Source organism: Porcisia hertigi, chromosome 14 (genome assembly GCF_017918235.1).
Source record: "Porcisia hertigi strain C119 chromosome 14, whole genome shotgun sequence".
In the NCBI taxonomy this organism is placed as follows: domain Eukaryota; phylum Euglenozoa; class Kinetoplastea; order Trypanosomatida; family Trypanosomatidae; genus Porcisia; species Porcisia hertigi.
In genome coordinates, this window is record NC_090573.1 from 46,276 (window position 1) to 65,617 (window position 19,342).

Below are 19,342 nucleotides of genomic sequence, written 5' to 3' on the forward strand. Positions count from 1 at the left end.
GGGGGTTAACCTCGCCCTTGTTTATTTCTCCTCCCCCTTTCCTTCCCATGTGAACTGGTTCCATCAACATCTCATGCCTCGTCAATTCTGTAGAATCAGTTGAGTGAGGGATTTTCTGAGAAGCTGGTGCGTGTCACTCACTGTGACTAGGTGAGGGACACGGTAGCGTCAACTTTTTCCCCCATTCTTTGTGTTCTCGTTTATTGCCGCAGATGGGAGGAGCCATGTGCGCACGCGCGCGTACCCAACACACACACACACATACACATATACACATACACACACCTCAACGCTGTCTCTACCTTTCACCAGATGCTTCCCTTCCCGATTTCTCTACTTTGTTCTCACACGTAACGCGCTCACTCATGCAGCGAAGGTGCGCATAGACTGTCAGGCAGCCCGAGGGGTTCCTCTTATGTGCCTTTCCCACACATCTAGAAACGAATAAAAGAAACCTAAGCGGAGGAACAGAAGTTGTAGTGCTGGGGCGCACAGGCAGGCGAGCAGGCACATGGGTTTTCGGGGATATGTCCTACTACACCGTGGAGGAGATCACTGATCGTCGCATCAGCGATGACGGCGCCATCGAGTACGCCGTGAAGTGGGAGGGACCCGATGAGGAGATCACATGGGAAAAGCGCCAGCATCTCATGGAGTACTGCGCGGAGGCCGTGCGAGCAATGGACCAACAGTGCAGCTGCTGTACTAATGAAGAGCTGAAGCGCTGGCGCGACGAGGAGTGGGGCAACGGTGCGAGACCGGCGCACACGCCAGCACCGCTTGTCAGTACCACGACGGAGCGGCGCAAGCGCAGTCGATCCGCCTCTCCGGCCGCTGTCGAGGACTTGGGGAAGGCGGACGTGCTTAGTGGGCTTTTCCTTCGTCCGCGACGCAGCGACCGTCATGGCGATGTCGCGTCCGCTGCTAAGCATACTGAAGAGGAAGGAACGGTCATCATGCTGGGCGAGGTCGTCTTGGCAGAGGAAGTGTCAGCGGTGCTGAATCGCAGTGGCGGCTCTCAAAAAAAGCGGAAGCTCCCCATTGCGAGCTCCGCACCGGACCCTCAAACCGCACCGGCGCTACACATCGAAAGACTCTGGCGTGAAGTGCATGGGCAGAGCTTACTTCATAGCATCGAAGCGGCTCACTCGATCACCCCTTTCCACCCACACTTCCGGCTCCACAGGTGCGACTCGGCTACTCGGCACGCGATTGCGCAGGAGGTGAAGCGGTCATCAAACCTGCGCATCATCAGCATCGCGCCTCCGCTCACGACGCATAGCGGCGCGGTTTTCGGTTTGCCCGTGACGCTGAACCCTCTTGTGGGGGAGAAGGACGTGGAGCAGCTCCGCCTAGGCGTGCAGCTCGAGTCTCCACTTTTCGTCAGCGCTGCTGAGGAGCTTGTGAAGCCTCATGTCGAGCAGATGGTTGTGCGGTATATCGTTCCTGAGGCGGGGCCTACCACCATTGGCGCCCCTGCGAATATCAAAGCCGCCGAGTCGTACCCCCCTGTTCACGGCCGCGTTGCCTCGATGCCCCTTTCTGTATTTCGGATGGTGTTTCCACAGTTGCTCATTGACTATCTGCTGAAGAACTCCGTTGTTCTACGTTGATTGTGTTTGGCCGCACGAGAAGGGGACAACCGCTTATGTACCCCCCTTTTGCCCCGTTTTCGCTGTACTGCTTCGTTTGCAGATGCTCGACATGGCTATATATATATATATGTATACATACGCACGGCACATGTGTGGTGGTGGTCTCTGATGGGGTATCGTGGAACGGTGGTGGGGAGTGGGGGGGGGGACGCAAAGCGAAGTGGACCAAAGGGTACATCGGTACACTGCGGGGGGGGGGGCCTGTCTCCCATTCTAGGCCACTCGCGAGAGCGCCAATTCACCTTCACTGCGGGGCTCCTCTGCTGAACGCCCCCATCTTCTTTCGAAATGTCGACAGGCATGCAGATCTTTTTTTGAATGGTGTGCGCCAGCAGCATCCTCCTGAGAGGCGGCGGCAGCCCCGCTGCGAGATCCACCATGGGCCCTATATATATATATATATATATACAACAACCCCCCTTGCTCCCCACTAGAGGACGTCACATCTCCCTCCCCCTCTCCCCAGCAGCTTCCTGTTTTTTTTTTTTTTTTGCTGGGTGCCATGATGCTTCGGACCCATCGTCCCTCCTGTGAATAGACGAGGTTTTCGTACCTCCTCTCCTTTGCGGATCAGCGGGTCCTGCGGATGGTGAGCAACCACTAGTAGCCTCCGACACTAGTCGAAGGTGGCGCGGGATCATCGATTGACACCTGTGCTGCTCTAAGGAGATGCAACGTCTGGTCAGCAGCACCGGGCAACATCAGTCACAAGGGGGAGCGCAGCGACTTGTAATAGAATTTGTTTCGTGATCCACTCCTCCTCCGGGGCAAGCCAGAAGCCTCGACGGTACCCCCCCCACACACACACACACACACCTTTCAGGGTGAAAAAAAAAGGAAGGGCCGGCGCGTGTGGGGGGGGGGCTCTCTTCGATTCTTCGGATGTTCCAGGCACATTCTTGACTGCACACGCCTGTGTGCATTCTAGATATACCTGCGTCTTCTCTTTCGTTCTTCTCCCCTTTTGTGTTTTCGCTTCATTCCCCCTCTCCCCTTTCCCCCTTTCCCCCTCCCTCCTTCCCCATTTTTGTGTTCTCGCGGCTGCACTACACGGCTGCCGCTCCTGTACACAAAATGTGTCCCTTCTCGTTGGCTAACTCCTCCCCCCCTCCCCTCCCCCCTCCTCCCCTCCCCCCCCCTTCGCTTACACTCAACCGCTTGCGGTCTTTTCGAAGTGCGCTTTTAACAGTTCGCACTCCACTTCCACGAGTCGGAGAGAGTCAAAGAGAAATAGCTTACATAAATATATATATAAATATACATGCACTCGTGTGCGCGCACGCACACGTACTGACAGACGCCGCCCATTACACGCGTTGACAGACACATACGCACACTGGCTCTATCGATTCATTCGTCGACGCGGTCGGACATTCACTTACAGATCTTTTACTTTTTCTTGGCCCCACCACCACCACCACATACACACACACACACACACACACACACACACGCGTTACACGTGTTGTGGGTAGTCGCCCACGTATTTGTGCGCTCACTTGCAGCGACTAAAGTGTTCCCCGTTTAGTGGGTGGCGAGGGGTGGGTGTGTACAACTCCACTGTGTGGCCTTCTTTGGTCTCTCAACGCGATTTCCAGACGTGCTGCCGCTCCTGGAGTTTGTCCAGTTCGAATTTTTACTACCTACTCAGAAAGAGAGAGGGCAGAGACAAACAAACAAGCAGTAAATCCTCGCTGCCACTGGGAGGAAGAGGGGTGGGGGGTTGCTGTTGCTGTCGCAGTGGACGGCAGCATATCGTACAGACAATAACAACGCGTCTGCTAACTCATTACAGAACGAGGGCAAGGTGTTGAGTACCCTGCGCACTCAGATCAGCGCACCACCTCCCTTACCATCATCCTCATCATCCCACCTTCATTAGGCAGAACTTCACCAGACATCACAGCCGTTGGTGTTGATGGTTTCTACGCAGCGCAATCACTTCGGTTGTCCTCCCTCCTCCCTCCTTACCGCAGTCACTTATGCCACAGCTTCAGCAGCTTTCTTCCCACTGTGCAGCCGAGTCTGCATGTAAGATGCGGAAGCACCGGGACGCGCCGCGGCTATCGACTGCATCCTCTCGTTTGCTGCCCCCACCGGTTCCCAGAGCAGTCTTGTTCAACACAGCAGCCGGCTTTGCGTATCAGGTTATGACCACCGCCTTTGAAGGGTCAGGGGCGCCGGCTGTGTGTATCTTCACGGTGCGCCGAATACGAGTTCCCAGCTCCGGCGTCCTATCTCAGCACATCGCTGCCGCTGTGAGCTGCAGGCTGCCGTTCTGCGTTGTTAAGGGTGGAGTGACATGGAGCGATGTGGTGGCGACGTTGATCCTGTCTCAGCCGGTGCGAACCCCTTCTCAAGTAGGTTGGAACGTGCAGGTTCTCGGGCAGGATGTCACGAGCGGCTTCTGGTATCCCATCACGCCCTCGCTGTCTTCTCTACTGGAGACGCGGTATTTCCTGTGCACGGATGTCGAGGTCCTCTTTGGGCACTACCAGACTTCCACTCTCTACATGAAGGCCGTTCCGCTGACACCTGAGACGCTTGGGCCCGACTGGCGCACCCCGTTGATGCGCAACTCCGCTACCTGGACTACATCTCCTCCGGCGCCGATCAAGGCCCCACGCCAGTGGAGTACGCCAGCACCAAGCCGCAGCACCCCGAAAATGCCTGCGACCACCGGCATACAAACTGCACCTGCACCGTCCACGGGCGAAGCGAGGCCGCGCAGCTTGACAGCCGTCTTCGACCTTGCCGCGCAGACGCCGTCGACGCCACCCCTCGATCTACCACCACCAGCCATGTGGTCGCTTGCCGCCTTTGTAAAACACCAGGAGCGTTGGGTTACTCGTTGCCAAGAGCTGCGGCAGCGCACAGCAAGTTTAACGCCACGGGAGGCGCTCCAACAAGTACGTGAGGAGCTGCGATTGTGTTGTGCCGCATTCGACGCCGCCGGATGTGTATCACCCGTTTTTGCAGCAAAGGGGCTCGCCACGTGGGCACTGAGTCTGCTGGAGCACCAGTGCGCGATTCTGGCCGACGACGTGTACGCCTCGTGCACAGATGGACGCAACGATCATCGCTTTCGATTTAGACTGGCTTGTCGCCGTCTTGGTCAAGCATATGCGCTATCCTGTAAGGTCATCGATGTTGCAGACTCGGTGCTCAGCGCCGCAGGGGTAGCAGATGACGCTGGCGCTGTCCTGCCAGACTTTCCGCGCGACTGGTTGGCCCTTCTTTTGGCTTCGTTGCGCCTGCGCTCTCTACGCCATTTGGCTCTGGCGCATGCGTGTGGGGTTGTCTCGAAAGTGCCGCAACAATCAGCGTGGTCGATGAAGGTCCTCGTTGAGGAAGCGGTTCAGACAGTCGGTTGGATCCTGGAGGCGCTCTCCAGCATCTGCGAGCGGGAGCCAGTGCCTGGACTGGCGCGAGCCGCGCTGGGGGAGACGTTGCTGACGTGTATTCTCTCTCTTGCTGAACTAGCGGCGTATCTTTCTACGAATACGTCGCGCCGCTGCCAACTGATGGCGGCAGCGGTGCACATCTGCCGTGTACGCTTCCAGCTTGCCCATGGCGGCGGCGAGGTTCTCTGGGTGCCGCGGTGCGTGTGTGACGTGGTGGCACGCATGCAGAGCAAGTTTGACCGGATACCGCTGACATCATCGGCCTTTGCTGATTACGCCCGCCTTATTGAGCTGCTCCAGAACTTTGCCCAAAGCGTGGAGAAGTGCAAGAAGGGAGCTGCTTCGCACACTGCCGCCACCCCAACAGCTGGCCAGTCAGAGCCACAGCCGCTGGGCTATACCGTTACGTACCTTCCAGTCACGGCAGCTGCGGATGCAGCTTTTCTGCGCGGCAACACATTGGTGCGTGAGCTCCGTCGCACGTCCGCGGCGGTGCAGAGATCAGTGCCGCGCAGCTTGAATTCACCTTCTTTGCGCAAACAATCGCCACAGAGCTCACACTGCCGCACCGTGTGGGAAGGCACCGAGCCCTGCCGAGCTCGCACATCGCCGCCAGCGTCAGAGACGGTGTAGCTGCTGAGTTCCTTCGGAGCGTTACGCATACAGGCTGTTCCTGCTTTGGAAGGAAGGCGCAAGCGCATCGCCCTCCCCCCCCCCTCCCCCACTCTTTTTCCTTCTCCCTTTCCCGTCCGTTGATATGTCCCAACCCTGTCCAGTGTCAGTGCAATGAAACATGCAAATGCAGTCCTCGTTTAGGCCCTAGTGGCCTACGTAGGTGTGTGCGTATATGTGTGTGTAACGGACTTTTAACTTATTCCCTCCTTTTGTTTTGTTTTGTTTTGTTTTGTCTTTGTCCCCTCCCCCCTCCCCCCCCTTCCCCCTTCCTCCCCTGCGCGCCCTCCCCCCCCCTCCCAACAGACAGTTACGTCAACCCACCACCTCTCTCGTTTTTGTTCACAATACTGCATGGGGGGAGGAGGCGGCGTGTTGTGGGGGGGGGGCAGGTAGTGCGCGCTCAGAATAAGACTATTTCTTTTTTTTTCAACTTTTTTTTTGGTCCAGCCTCACTGCCTCCTTTCCTCCTCTCTTTCTTCCTGATTTAAATCACTTTTGCATCGGTCCTCGGGCTGGTTTATCGGAACAGAACGTCTACATTTTTTCGTTTGGTGGTCGGTACTCCTCCCCTGTGCAATTTCTCGGTTTTATGTTCGACGCATCGCGCCACAGAGCTCAAAGGGAGTACACGTGTCTACAAGCACACACAGATACACGTACAAGAGCAAGTGACACTACGTGCGTGCACGTATATATATATATATATATGGGGCGGCAGTTCCACGTACCGCGCCCCATCTCATCTCAGTTGTCAGACCATGAATAGGAGGGGGTTTGCGCGTGTATAGAAGGGGAGGAGAGGGCAACTTGTTCGCCATGGACTGGGATGTCTGAACCACCCGTTCATCCTTGTTGCATCGCCAGTGGGTCCTGCCATGCCTTCCCGTGTGCCCTCACCTCGCGGCTCCACCCCCCTACGGCATCGTGTCTGTGTCTCCTCTCTAAACGTCGCAAACTGTTCATCTCCTTTGCGTGCAGTGATGCACTACACAGCGAGGCCCAACACGCACCACTCGCACACCCTCTGGCACCTCCACTCTCAAGAAGTCTAACGCACAATGCGTACCTGACACTCTCCGTATCCGTTCTACTCAACCGACCACCGACCACCGACCCCCCCTCCCCCCCTTCCCTTTCCCCTTTTATCCTTCACCCGCTGCGAAACAATGCAGGTCTACTAGTAGCTGCATCTGAATATGCGCAGCCTGCGACACCTGCTCTCCCTGGGTCACTGGGACATACACAGGCAATGATGCCGGTGAAAGGCGCTACGGCCCACGCGAACTGCTTGGGGAAGCCGGTGTGTGAGGCGCGCTCCCACGGTATACAATGAGACACAGTCGCTGTTGGCAGAGCGGATGATAAGCAGGCCTGCTGCGTTCGCTGAGTACGTGACGGTGGAAAGTATCCGCAAGATCAACCGGCTGGTGAAGCCGAGCTACATTCAAACACTTGCGGACGAGTTGGGCAACCCTCTCCATGTGATCCTGTGCTACGAAATCGAGCGCGACCTTATCAACGGGCGCTTGGAGGCAGTGGACGTGCCACGCGCCTGGAGCGAGAAGGTGAGGGCGCACGTGGGCCTCGAAACGCTGGGGCGTGGCGACATTGGGCGCCTGCAGGACATCCACTGGGCTCGTGGCAACTGGGTTATCTTCTTCGCGTATTCTATCGGCGCTGCGCAGCTCATGGAAGCCATCCGCCAGAAGCTGGGCGATGGTGTCGTGACGCAGTGCATCCGCACGGGCAACATCGAGTTCATCCTGACTATGCAGAAGGAGATGATTTGGGATATCGGCTGCTTCCTCGAGACGGACGAGCTGTGTATCAGGGCAACTGACGAGAGCCCTTGAGCCCGCGCCACCTGCGCAACGTGGACTGAGAGGTGGTAGCACTGCTTGTCGATTTCTATTCAAAGTAGAGGTAATGAATTATTATCCCTCTCCCCTCTCCCCTCCTCCCCTCCTCTCCCCTCCCCCCGTTTCGTTTATCGAGTTCGCCTACTCTTCGAGGAGTCCCGTGAAGCCTGTGTGGGTGTGTATGGTGTCGTTTGTGATGGCACCGAGCTTTTGGGATTCGACGCTCATGTCCCCATGGTGGCATTGAAGCTGTAGAGTCGAATGGATAGCCATACTATCGATAGGAGGTCGGGTGGGGTAGAAGGAGGGGTGTGTTGGCAGAGTGAAACGGCATCCATCGACCCATCGGGTTTACTTGTTGCCGCGTTTTAGTCTTTTGTCTGTCCGCTCAGCCCAGTAGATGGAGTAGGCAGTCATGTACACAGGCCTGCAAACAGGTTTAAACATGTCGTGACTCCCGTTAATGGTGCGATTGGATTGCGTTGCATGTCATCACTGCCCTTTTCACCCACTCACTCACTCACTCCCCCTCTCCCCTCCCCATTCTCCTTCCCCTGCCTTGCCCCTTCTTCATTTCCCCATTATTCGTCCCACACACGCTCACATCACGCGATGGATGAAGCTCTTCGCTTTCCAACCTGTCGTTGACAATCCAAAGTCATCCACTAAAAAAAAATCCCAGACCACTGAGAATTGCCTCCTCGCTTCCCCCCCCCTCCCACAAAAGACAGACAACTCTTCTTTGAACGAAAAAAAAAGAAGGGCAAGTTCAACATGACAGACATCGACATCAAGACGTACTGCGACGACGCCTCGCTCGGCAAGGAGGCGCCCAAGATCGATTCCACGCACCCCATCAAGGGTGAGAAGATAACGATCACTGGGGACAAGGTGTACGTGCTATATTTCTTCAACACGTTCTACCGCGGCGCTGATGTGTGCAACGACGAGTTCACGACGCTGTCGGAGGAGATGGCCGATAAGGTGGAGTTTATCGCCATCAGCACTGACGCGGACATCGCCAAGACGGAGAAGTACTTGGGGAAGGAGATCATCGATGAGAACACAAAGAAGCAGTTGCGTCTGGCTCCGGCCTACATCTTTTACGATGAAGGCAAGGCCGTCAGCAAGAGCTACGCAGATGTGTCGAACTTGTCTGTGATGTCGTGCCCCATGGCCTTCATTGTCAAGGGTGGCAAGATCGCGTGGCGCCAGCAGTTTTTGCAGACCCACACGCTCAACCAGTCCAATTTCACTGCGCAGCTGAACCACATCCTGGCTGGTGAGGAGTTGGAGTCCAACGGCCCTCGCCCGAAGGTGGAGGTGGAGGAGGAGGAGGCGGAGGGCATGGACGGTGAGATGTCGCTCTTTTAAGGGGATTAAAAAAAACCACGAGGGGTCTCATCGCGCTCCTGTTCACACACACACACACTTATATATACAGTACGAGCATAGAGGGGATAGGGGGGAAGGTGCGCGTGCCTCTGTGCGTGTCACGTGTGCTAACTCTATTTGACATCTCGTATTCACGCTCCTCCACCCCCTCCCCATCTCCCTGCCCTCCTCTACCCCCCTCCCCCTCCCCTCTCCCCCCTCCCGGGGGGTGGCGGTGTGTGTGTGAGAGCGCCTGTGTGTTTAATGACGCAGAAAAATATGATAAAGAAGAAAAAGATGCCGCCCCCCGGCCCCCCATTCAAACACCTCCAAACAACAGCCGGATGTCAAAAAAGATAAAGCAAGAGGAAACGAGAGGGAAACAGATCGAGCAACGCGATGGGCCGCCACAATGAGTGGAGATGGAAGGTGTGTGTGTGTGTGTGTGTGTGTACATGTGCGTGTGCTTCAGGATTGGTTCCTACGTGTTTGTAGTAGAGAGATCAAAGGGCAGGCGAGCGAGGTTTCTGAAGCGGCGAATAACCTATTTTGCCCTCTGCTCTCCCTGTCTTCTTTGACCGTTAATATCTGGAGAGGAATCACTGGAGCCCGCGCTTTTTGTGTCTGTGGATGCGTTCGGGTGTACCCTACACCACCCTGCGTGTTCTGGGAGCACGCGTTCTCTCTCTTCGCTGCAGCTCCGCTCTCTTTCCATCGACTCGCGAGCTCTCCGTGCTCCTTTTCTCTTTTTACCTCTCTCATCGGTTCCCTCTAGTATGCCAAGATGAGTTGCGTCCTTGCTAACTTGTTTTGCTGTCGTCTTGATCCATCAGCATAATGTGTGTTTTTTTATATTTCTGATGTCTTTGAATGTGAATGTGAATGTGTGTGTGTGTGTGTGTGTGTGTTGACTCCCCCTCCCTCCCCCCACCCCGCCATTAAGTGGGAAAATGTTTCTTTTCACCTCTCTCTCTTCATTTCTTTTTGTTTCATTTGACGATGCGTTCAGTGCAGGGGGAGGGAGGAGGAGGCGATGCTGCAAACTCCTCTCGAATTTCCAATCCCCCCTCCCCCATTTCCCGATCCCCGATCCTCGTCTACGTTCTGCGCTGCACTCGCCGCACTCTCGATAATGCCGTGGAAAAAACAACTATAACCGCCCTAGAGAAGAAAAAATTCAAAAAAAAAGTGAAGTACGAGCGCTTTCACGTATGTTCCGCATCCGACCGATTCAAATTGGAGAAAAGGAGAGGGTGGTGGTATATCTTACACCCGTCTATCCTCGTGCTAGTTCTACGGTGGGAGTACCCGCCTGTGAGTATTGCATGCTTCTCTCTCATCACTGCACTTGCTCATCTCTTTCACCGGCTTTCTCATCGAAAGCCGAGCGGTAGTGAATATTCACTGTGAGGAGGGGGAAAGAAGGAAGGAAAGAAGGAAGCGGCGGCTGTTGCGGAGGGGGGAGGGGGAGGCGCAGTGTGCGTGTTTACCCATGCAGGGGTATACAATGGCATGTTGGCATACAACTTGTGAGTTTGTGTATGCTTTACTGTGCCAAGTCTTTTTTTTTTTGGCGCCCCCCCCACCCCCCCCCCTCCCATCCATTCACTGTATCACCCCTCTCATTCAATTCCCCCTTCCTCTGCGCTCCCTCTTCACACTACTTCCTCTGCACTCCCCTCCTTTTTTTTTGTCTCAGCATAGTACACTACTGTCACACACACACACACGCACACACACACACACACACACACAAAGCATACTTTGCTCCGTGTCGAGATGGACTCGCACGCGCCTTCTCAAGATGTCGTAGACGAAACTACATTGGCCATCCTACCAGAGCGCGGTCTCGTTTTTTCAGAGATCAGGAAGCTTCAACTGCAGCTGTGCAAGCCCAAGTTGCTGCCTATCAAGTCTTACTCACTGGAAAAGCTTGAGAAGATGGAGAAGAAGCTTGCACAGGAGGCTAAGGCGAAGCGCGACATGGACCGAGCGCAACGGCAGGCAAGGACAGGGTGGGGTTCACCTGGCCTCATTCCCGGGGCAGGGCCCAGAGCCACTTCTGCATCTTCATCGCCAGTTACGGTGGCTCCAGATCCCCCTCCGAAAGGCATATCGATACCAGCTGAAGCTGGTAACGACATAGCTCTCTCCAGAGCCACTGTTGCTGCGACAGGCGCCGTGCCTGTCCTGGGCACCCCTGGTGCATCCTCGTTGGCGTTGCCGAGGCAGGCGGTGTCACCGAGGACGTTGAGCTCCTCACCCGTGTACACAGGAGACGAAGCTTGTGTAGACGCCCCCATGAGCGCGCCCGAGAGCAGCTGGCGAGCTTCGTCAGTGGTGAATATATCGTCTTGCTCCTCCTCCTCCTCCTCCTCGTTGGATCCTGTAGGGGACTAACACTTGAGGCTATTTGTTTTTGTATTCAGGCAGGTGGACGGGGGGCGGTTGTATCGATGAGTCACGCCACGCCTCTGAGGGTGTCCCCCCCCTCCCTTCCCCCCCTCCCCCAATCCACACACCCATTCTCCACTCACTTACTCTTGGCGGACCCCCATGATGTCTTGAGAGTCATTGCTTATTCCTCTACGGCGGTTGCCACCTTGTGCTACTCTCGCTCCCTCATGGACATCTCACATGCACCCGTTATCCAGCATGTGCCCACAAATGCACGCCCCCTCGAATGGGGAATCGCCTCTCCCCCAACTGTAACTCTTCTGTTCGATCTTTTCTCCTTATCCTCCCTCTTCCCCTTCACATGTACACACACACACACACACACACACACACAATAAAATCTTTTTTTTTTCAGGTCTCTCGGCATTTGGCCAAGCCCCCCTCTGTGGTTCGGCTTTAGAAAACACACTCTTGTAATTGTCGTCGGCACCACCACCACCACCACACACACACACACACACACACGCACACGTGGGTATTCGACCATGTTTGAGGATGCCGAGGTGCGTCGCCGGGACGAGGCGAACCAGCAGCTTGCCGCATCGTTAATTCAGACGCGATGGCGTGAGCACCTTGATCGGCGTAGCGTGGCGCATGAGGCTGCGCTGCGCGGTCTGGGCAGCAGGAGCTCGCTTTTCCCCCCTTCCAATGCACTCGGCAATGCAGAAGGGAGTGGAGAAAACGCGTCGGATCCGGATCGCACCCTGGCGTCCAACAGGGGGTTTGATGACCTCGAACAGGCAGCAGAGTCATCCGAGGAGAAGCGTCGTGCGGCCGTGGAAGAGTACCGCTCTCTCTTGGAAAAGCGCAAAGCATTGCTTGAGAAAAACCTCATCTACCAGCAGTTACTCTCCCGCCACTACGCGGAGCAGCGCCGCCGCAACGGTGAGGAGGACGCGACGCAGCTCACGACACCCGATGCGGAAACAGCGTACTGGGCCCTCGTGCGCCAGGTAGCAGAGGAGCGGCGGAGCGTTGCGGGACGGACGGCTGCTCTAAAGAAGGACCTCGAGTTACAGAGGGAGCGCTACGAGCCCATCATGAATGATGCCGCAATGCGGGAGCGAAAACATCAGGAGTACATTCAAGCGCTGGCGGCGAAGGTGCGCTTCATGCGGTCGAACCGACCAATCCCAGCCGCTACAATCGCAGAGTATGTTGAGCGTGAGGCGGCGCAGCGCAGCGCGATTCAATCCGCTCGCGTGCGTTACCTCCAGTTCAAAAGTCGACTGCTGCGACTACGGCGGGCAGCGAAGGGAGGCAAGACGTCGTCGTCGTCCTCCCCCTCCCCCTTTTCCCCTTCCTCCGCTGCAACAGCTTTTGCTAATGGCCAAAGCGACGAGGAGCCTAACGCCGCCAACCACCACATGTTTCTGATTGACTTCGAGCAGCTCAAGGTGGAGAACACGACACTGAACGAAAAGATCGAGGAGCGCTCCGAGGAGGTGCTGAAGCTGCGCAACAAAGTCACGAATACTATTCACATTGCCACACATGTGCGCGAGAAGCTCGATTGCGTGCGGAAGGAAAACAGCGAGCTACGGCAGCACGTCGCTAGCACGGATGAGGAGCTGGGTGGTGCTCGTGATCAGCTTGCCAAATCGAAGCGGCGCCGTGATATGCATCTGCGCGCGAACAAGAAGATGAAGGAGCGCATGCCCCTCGTTGGCTCGCGCGACCTACTCCTGGACTACGAGAAGCGCAAGGCTATAGTCCGCGACTACCGCACCCGTCTGGTGCAGCTGACAGACCGTCATCAGGAACTCACGAATATCATCAAGAAGGAGGAGTCCTCTATCGTTTTGCTTCAGCAGGAGCTCAGCCATTATCCGACATGAGTCACTATGCTGTATTTGAAGGGGTAGAGGGAGGGTTCGGGGCATCGCGGAGTTTTGATGAGCTCCCGTTGTCTGGACTTCCCCCCCCCTCTCCCCCTTTCCCGCAAATGGAACTTATGGGTCATGTAAACTACCGGCGATGCATCAGTGTACTGCTTTAGTTTTTTTTTTGTGTCTGCCTGTGTTACGTCTGGATGTGTTGTGTTGTATGTTTCGATGGATGCTCTATGGCTTCATTCATCTTTTATTGTTGGGAGCCACACTCACACTTCGATCCTCCCCACTTTCGGTACACCTCCATCTTTTTATCTGAGCGTGTTTGTTTGTGTGGTCTCCTCTCCTCTCCTCTCTCTCTCTGTGTTTGTTCGTAGATGCTTCTCGTCTACCGGTGAGGGGTATGAGGGAGGGAGGGTGAGGGAGGGTGAGGCGTTCGCCATCCCCGATTGAGCCGTGCTCTTCTCTCCATACTCCCGTGCACAACGATGTAAAACCGAAGTTCAATGCGGATAATCGAAACAGCTGGAGTCTGCCCGCAACGGCATGACACGATTACCAAAGCAAACATATACAAGAGGTGCCTACAGCAGCACCAGCGAGTGACACACTCGCCCGTCGTTTTTCTTCGACTCACACTCATGGGCACGCAGAGCATGAGCTAACGATACACCTATACGCATTTACAGATGCCGCAATGGAGTTGAAGCATCCCCCCCCACACACACACACACACGCACACACACACACCCAAGACCCCCTATCTATCCTTCCACCCGTTTGCTCTTCACCTTCTGTTATACCTTTTATTGTTTCGCATTCACCGCGCTTCGGCAGTGTGGTACTGGTTGAGAATCATCTCTCTCTACCTCCAACCTCTTCAACATACTCATCATCATTGACATTCCCTGCGCTTCGGATATATAAATATATAAACATATATTTATATATCCTTGCGTGATATTTTTTTTTTGTGTTTTGCTGCGCACACGCCTCCTACATTCTTGCCTTGAGACTTTTCTCCTTCCTCCCAGCTCCTCTCTCGTACACTCCTGGCCACTCACACGTGTGTGTGTATCTTTATTTACACACACACCCACACCCACACACACACCCACACACACACACACACGTGTGTTTCGTTGATTGCTGATCCTCCCATCCCCCGACCACCGCTCCTGCAAGCATGCTGTACAGTGGTACCAACCCTTATGAAGAGGAATATCAGCGAACCACCACGACTTCTTCACCGTCACCGGCCGCTAGGTCTTCAAACGTCCTCGGCGACGTGACGGTGCCGACCTCTCCCACACCGCCCACCACGCCGCCACCACCACCACCATCTCAATCGACAGCTGCAGACACCGGTGTTGGCTACGATATGACGTCCTCGGCCTCCGTATTTGCACCTCCGTCGGGAGTGGAGAGTGAGGCCCCTGTCGCGCCGCACACGCACACCCACGGCCGCGTCGCTCTCGCTCGATTTCGCATAGATGCCGCCTTCAAGGGCAATGAGATGATGCGCCCCATCACCTACTTTCCCATAACAACGGAGATTCTTGCAGAGAATGACTCGAGTTTTACCCCTCCGGACGTTCCAAAAAACGCGCCGCATCTCTCCGGTATGGACATCGGCGTGAGGCGCAGCGACTGGTCACGCGGCAACTCGGCGAGCGTGGACCGGCGGTACAGCGAGGTGGTGGATCTGCGAGAGCTTCTCACGTATCAGTTCCCGATGCTCATCATGTCACCTTTGCCGCGCAAGAGCAGCGTCAGCGACATCGAGACTTACTTCAGCGCCTCGGATGCCTTTGCAGCACAGCGGCACAACCTTCAGTTCTTCCTCAACGAAATCGCGTGCATGCCGGAGGTCATCTTCTTCTCCGAGTGGGTCGCACCTTTTTTTTTGGACCCACGCGACACCTTTGAGACGGGCACACTGCTGCGCATGCGGGCGGCTCTGCGCGACCACCGCCTCGCCACGCACGCCTTTCGCGAGTGCAGCAAGCGGCACCGCACCTTCACAGAGTACACTGCAAACAAAATCGCTGCCAAGTCCAGTAGTCTTCTGCGGTCAGTGGCGGACTTTTTTTTCAACACAAAGAGTCACACCGTCGGCAACGATGGCCGCGTCCGCGAGGTGCACCCCAGCAGTAGCGGCAGCGCACCAGTGCCGTTTTCCTCTCTATCGTTTACTTATGACTGGACATACCTTCCGCCGTCGGCAAAGTCAGACGCATGTGCTTGGGTGCGGGTCTGTGAACAGCTTGCTCGTCGCCAGCAAGCGCTCAAGGCGTCGGCACGTTCTTTCGAGAAGTACTTGTCTGCTTTGGCTCACATGAAGGATGCGCAGCTGAAGGTTGCGCAGTCCTTTGAGAGCTACGAGCAAACGCTGCGGTCCAGCCCAGCGCTTGACGCCATCGGCAGCGAGTATCACCTTGTAGCCAGCATGATCGACGCGGTTACTCAAAAGGAGCGCGAGTACATGGAGCGCAAGTACCTGAACATGTGCCTGCGGCTCAGCTTCGAGGCAAACTTGATTGATGCGGTTTTGGACGCGGTGGACATGGTTCTGGGTCAATACCAGTTTCTCTCCAGCGCCCAGTTTGTGAATACGCATGACCGCACACACGAGGAGGCGCTGCTGTACGCCCAGGCTGTAAGCCGCGCACTCCTCATAGACTACCGTGACCGGTACAAGTTCTTCTACGACAAACGCATGCGCAACTTGGTGAGAGAGCAAGTGGCCCGGCCCGCTCTTGAATGCGCTGCTGTGGTGCATCAGGTGACAAAGGGCTCTGAGCTGCTGCGCGTCGTGCAAGATGCTGCCTTCACGGAGTTTAATCCTGCTGTCAGTTCACCGGCAACCACTCTTACCTAATGCGCTTCCGATCCAACAAAAAAACTGATTAAAAGGAGGAGCAACAGATGTTTGAGGGGGCAGGAGGGCTTTCAGCTGTAGCACAAGTCCCAACTCCGCAGTTTAGAGTCCCGTGCACTCTCCCCCCCTTTCCCCTTGCTGACAATATTTTTATATTTGAATTTTACCGACGGGAGGAGGGTTTGTTGAGAATGAGTGGTGAGCGGCGCGCACAACGCTATAGAGACCCCCCCCCCCAACCCCAACCCCTCATTCTCCCCCTCACTCCCTCCCGAAAAACAACAGTCCTGTGAGTCTACTTGCATCTTCCTTCGCCTCATCGGTGAAGTTGCTGGGGTGTGGTACTATGCGAGGTGTCGTTAACGTAGGTTGTGACATGCTGTGTGATGTTTTTTTTTCACTCCCCCCTCCCCCTTCCCTGCGCGCGCGCACGTTATTTCCACTCGCATCGGTGTATCATCTTTGATCTCTCACGAGCACCTCCTCCTTCTCTCCCCCCCCTCTCCCGCCCGCTGAGCGGCGACTGCCTTGGGCATCTGGAAAAAGGGTGGTGGTGGTGTTCGTGATATATGCGTCGATGAACCTCCCGGGGTTGCTGTATTGATGTTATCATTTGAAAGTTGCACTGGGAAGTGTAACACACACACACACACACACATACACGCACAGACAGAGGGGCTCTCGCCTGTAAATCCCCCTTTTTCAATTTGCTTTAGGTGGCAGAATTTTCTGTTTTTTCTTTCGGTTCAAGATTTGTTTTTTCTATCGCGTCGTGGCGGGGGTGGGGCGTGTGTGCGTGTGTGCGTGTGTGTGTGTGCGTGTGTGCGTGTGTGCGTGTGTGCGTGTGTGTGCCAATGATGCCGCTTTTTGTTTTTGCTCCTCTCCTTCTCCCCCTTTTTTTTTCCTATATGTGCGAATCGTGTGTGTGATTTTCTTCCCTCCTCCCTCCTCCCTCCTCCCCCTCCTCCCCCTCCTCCTCCCTCCTCCCTCCCGAGAGCTCAGCGCGGTAAGAACGTAGCAAAGAGACCCGAGACATGTGCATGCATGGACTTTGTTTGTGTGTGCAGGTGCAGGGGGCAAAAGTGAGCGGTACGGGTGGTGGTGGTGGTGGTGGCGTGATGGAGTGTAGCACGCACAAACACTGCATTATGTCTACTCACACTCCCCCAGTGTACATCACGGTATACACGCGTTTGGTGTGTGTGTGTGTGTGTGTTTTAGTCTTGAGGTAGCACGGAGGAATGGATTAGATGTTACACTCCGCCTTACTCTTGCCATTCCCGATTCGTGTGCTCCCCTTTTGGTAAAAAAAAAAAGACTGCAGTGACGCCAAACACTTGGGGAGAACGTTTTTCTTTCTCACCTTCCGAAGTCGATTCTCTTGCATAACCCCTCCCCCCCTCCCCCTCCCCCGTTTATTATTGGACGTCGCCTCTGCGGGGGACGACTGTGATGTTTCGTCGCACTGCATCCCTCTACTCGCGTGCTCGGTGTGTTTGCTCGCCTTCACTCTCTCTGCTTCCATCTCCTCTGGCGTCTCGGGTCGCACCTGAATCACACACACACACACAAATTATGTGCGCACATACTCTCTGTAGATTGTGTCCAGAGCATATCCACAACGTCCATGTGTGTCTTACTCACGTGCGGTAACTCTACTCCAGCCATGCTGTTTCTGACCGCTGTCATATACGTTGTGGCATCCGATATTCAGTGTGCCGGGGGCAGCGCTCGCTACCGCGATACCCCCCACCACCGCCAGCTTTACTAAAAAAGGGGGGGGGGCTGCGGTACATCCACAGACGTCGCTGCTTTCTGCTTTACCCTCTACGTTGCTGCCGAACATAGAACTGGACGATACGAAGACAGACATTTGCACCAGGATCGGGGGAGGTGTGTGTGTGTGTGCGCACGTGCCACCGATACCCGCAAGGGTCAACTCATCTTTTGGATCAACTGGGGCGACGTAGCCAGGCAGTTTGCAGCTGATTTATGCGCACATGTGGACCCCCGGCGCAGGTGACGGCGCCCTACAGAACGGCGTCTTCGTTTGGCAACAGGCGTTGTAGGCACCCTATCAGAGAATTTTTTTTTTTCGGGGGAGGGGGGGGGGTTGCTGAGCGCCTTGGCTCACCTTGGTCTTTCTAGACACTCGCTGAGAGGGGGGCGACTCCGTAACGCTTCCCGGTTGCATGTGCTAACGTCGGGGCTACCTCCATCTATGCGGCAACGCTCTTTGCTGCAACACTCCCGCCGTCATGGAGCGATACGGGCACCACTGGGGAATCCTTGTCTCGTCGCCAATCCACTGATCGGCGACGACTCCCAGATTGGTGGGGCGCGTGCCCTGGCCTGAGGGGCAGCATTTTCTTGCCAGTAATAGCCTCACGGAGGGTGTGCTCATATGGCGTGGGTGGGCAGCGACATCCAGTAGTCTGTTCATGTTGCATCCCGTGTCCCCTTCTCATCTGTGGGAGCACACCATGTGAACAGCAATTCGGCCACCTCCAGTCACACCGATAGCGGCCGCGAGGACGTAAGCACTGCCTTCAGTGTGGTGGTGGTGGCGCAGCTGCTCGTCCAATACAACATCGCTTCCTTTATCGAACCCATAATTCTGGGCGCCGAGCCGGTGTTGGACTGGCAACTAGAAGCCCACATACATTTTATTTTCTGCAGAGACCTCAACACCACGGCCACCGTGCGTGTTGTGGCATTGCTCTCGCTTGGCTTTTTAACCGCGAAGTGTACTCCCAGTGTGACTGTACTGCCTCGAAAGTCGATGTGTTAGGCGAGCATCAGCGCATTTGGCGACAAACCAGTACGCTGGCACCGTGTGCGTTGACCAACATGAGCATGCGTCTACTGCATTTGTCTCGGCACTTTGTTCTGCTACTTATATATCATTGCCCGTGTGCGTGTGACGGGCACAGGCAATCTTTTGTGTGGTCGTCATCCCCCCCCCCAAAAAAAAAAATGGAGAAGGGCTCTCGTGTGTTTATTTGCACACACACACTCATGCACGCATGTGTGTGTGTGTGTGTGTGTTTCCATATATCCTTTCGTTTCCCTCAGCGCCGGGTCCAGTGCACTCACTGTATAAGGGCTACCCCCCCTTCCCTCATCCCCGAAAAGAAAGAGTGAACATCCGGAGGAAGGAACGTGTCGCAACGTTTTGGGTGTTCACCTGTGTGGCGACGAGTCG

General features: G+C 55.6%; 7 protein-coding genes across 7 annotated transcripts; all 7 read left to right on the forward strand.

Moving 5' to 3' along the window:
* Positions 1–527: 527 nt before the first annotated feature.
* Positions 528–1,613, forward strand: JKF63_06661 (uncharacterized protein; the record flags this gene model as incomplete). Its single annotated transcript, XM_067902610.1, has 1 exon — positions 528–1,613. The coding sequence occupies one exon, from the start codon at positions 528–530 to the stop codon at positions 1,611–1,613; it is 1,086 nt and encodes a 361-aa protein (XP_067758503.1).
* Positions 1,614–3,637: 2,024 nt separating this feature from the next.
* JKF63_06662 (uncharacterized protein) lies at positions 3,638–5,692 on the forward strand (the record flags this gene model as incomplete). The annotated part of the gene is made up of 1 exon (XM_067902611.1): positions 3,638–5,692. One exon carries the CDS (start codon positions 3,638–3,640, stop codon positions 5,690–5,692), a length of 2,055 nt encoding a protein of 684 aa, XP_067758504.1.
* A 1,400-nt stretch (positions 5,693–7,092) lies between these two features.
* Positions 7,093–7,587, forward strand: JKF63_06663 (uncharacterized protein; the record flags this gene model as incomplete). Its single annotated transcript, XM_067902612.1, has 1 exon — positions 7,093–7,587. One exon carries the CDS (start codon positions 7,093–7,095, stop codon positions 7,585–7,587), a length of 495 nt encoding a protein of 164 aa, XP_067758505.1.
* A 780-nt stretch (positions 7,588–8,367) lies between these two features.
* Positions 8,368–8,967, forward strand: JKF63_06664 (uncharacterized protein; the record flags this gene model as incomplete). Its single annotated transcript, XM_067902613.1, has 1 exon — positions 8,368–8,967. The coding sequence occupies one exon, from the start codon at positions 8,368–8,370 to the stop codon at positions 8,965–8,967; it is 600 nt and encodes a 199-aa protein (XP_067758506.1).
* Positions 8,968–10,746: 1,779 nt separating this feature from the next.
* JKF63_06665 (uncharacterized protein) lies at positions 10,747–11,367 on the forward strand (the record flags this gene model as incomplete). Its single annotated transcript, XM_067902614.1, has 2 exons — positions 10,747–11,101; positions 11,144–11,367. The coding sequence occupies 2 exons, from the start codon at positions 10,747–10,749 to the stop codon at positions 11,365–11,367; spliced, it is 579 nt and encodes a 192-aa protein (XP_067758507.1).
* Positions 11,368–11,909: 542 nt separating this feature from the next.
* Positions 11,910–13,262, forward strand: JKF63_06666 (uncharacterized protein; the record flags this gene model as incomplete). Its single annotated transcript, XM_067902615.1, has 1 exon — positions 11,910–13,262. The coding sequence occupies one exon, from the start codon at positions 11,910–11,912 to the stop codon at positions 13,260–13,262; it is 1,353 nt and encodes a 450-aa protein (XP_067758508.1).
* A 1,180-nt stretch (positions 13,263–14,442) lies between these two features.
* On the forward strand, positions 14,443–16,137 carry JKF63_06667 (uncharacterized protein; the record flags this gene model as incomplete). Its single annotated transcript, XM_067902616.1, has 1 exon — positions 14,443–16,137. The coding sequence occupies one exon, from the start codon at positions 14,443–14,445 to the stop codon at positions 16,135–16,137; it is 1,695 nt and encodes a 564-aa protein (XP_067758509.1).
* Between the last annotated feature and the right edge of the window lie 3,205 nt (positions 16,138–19,342).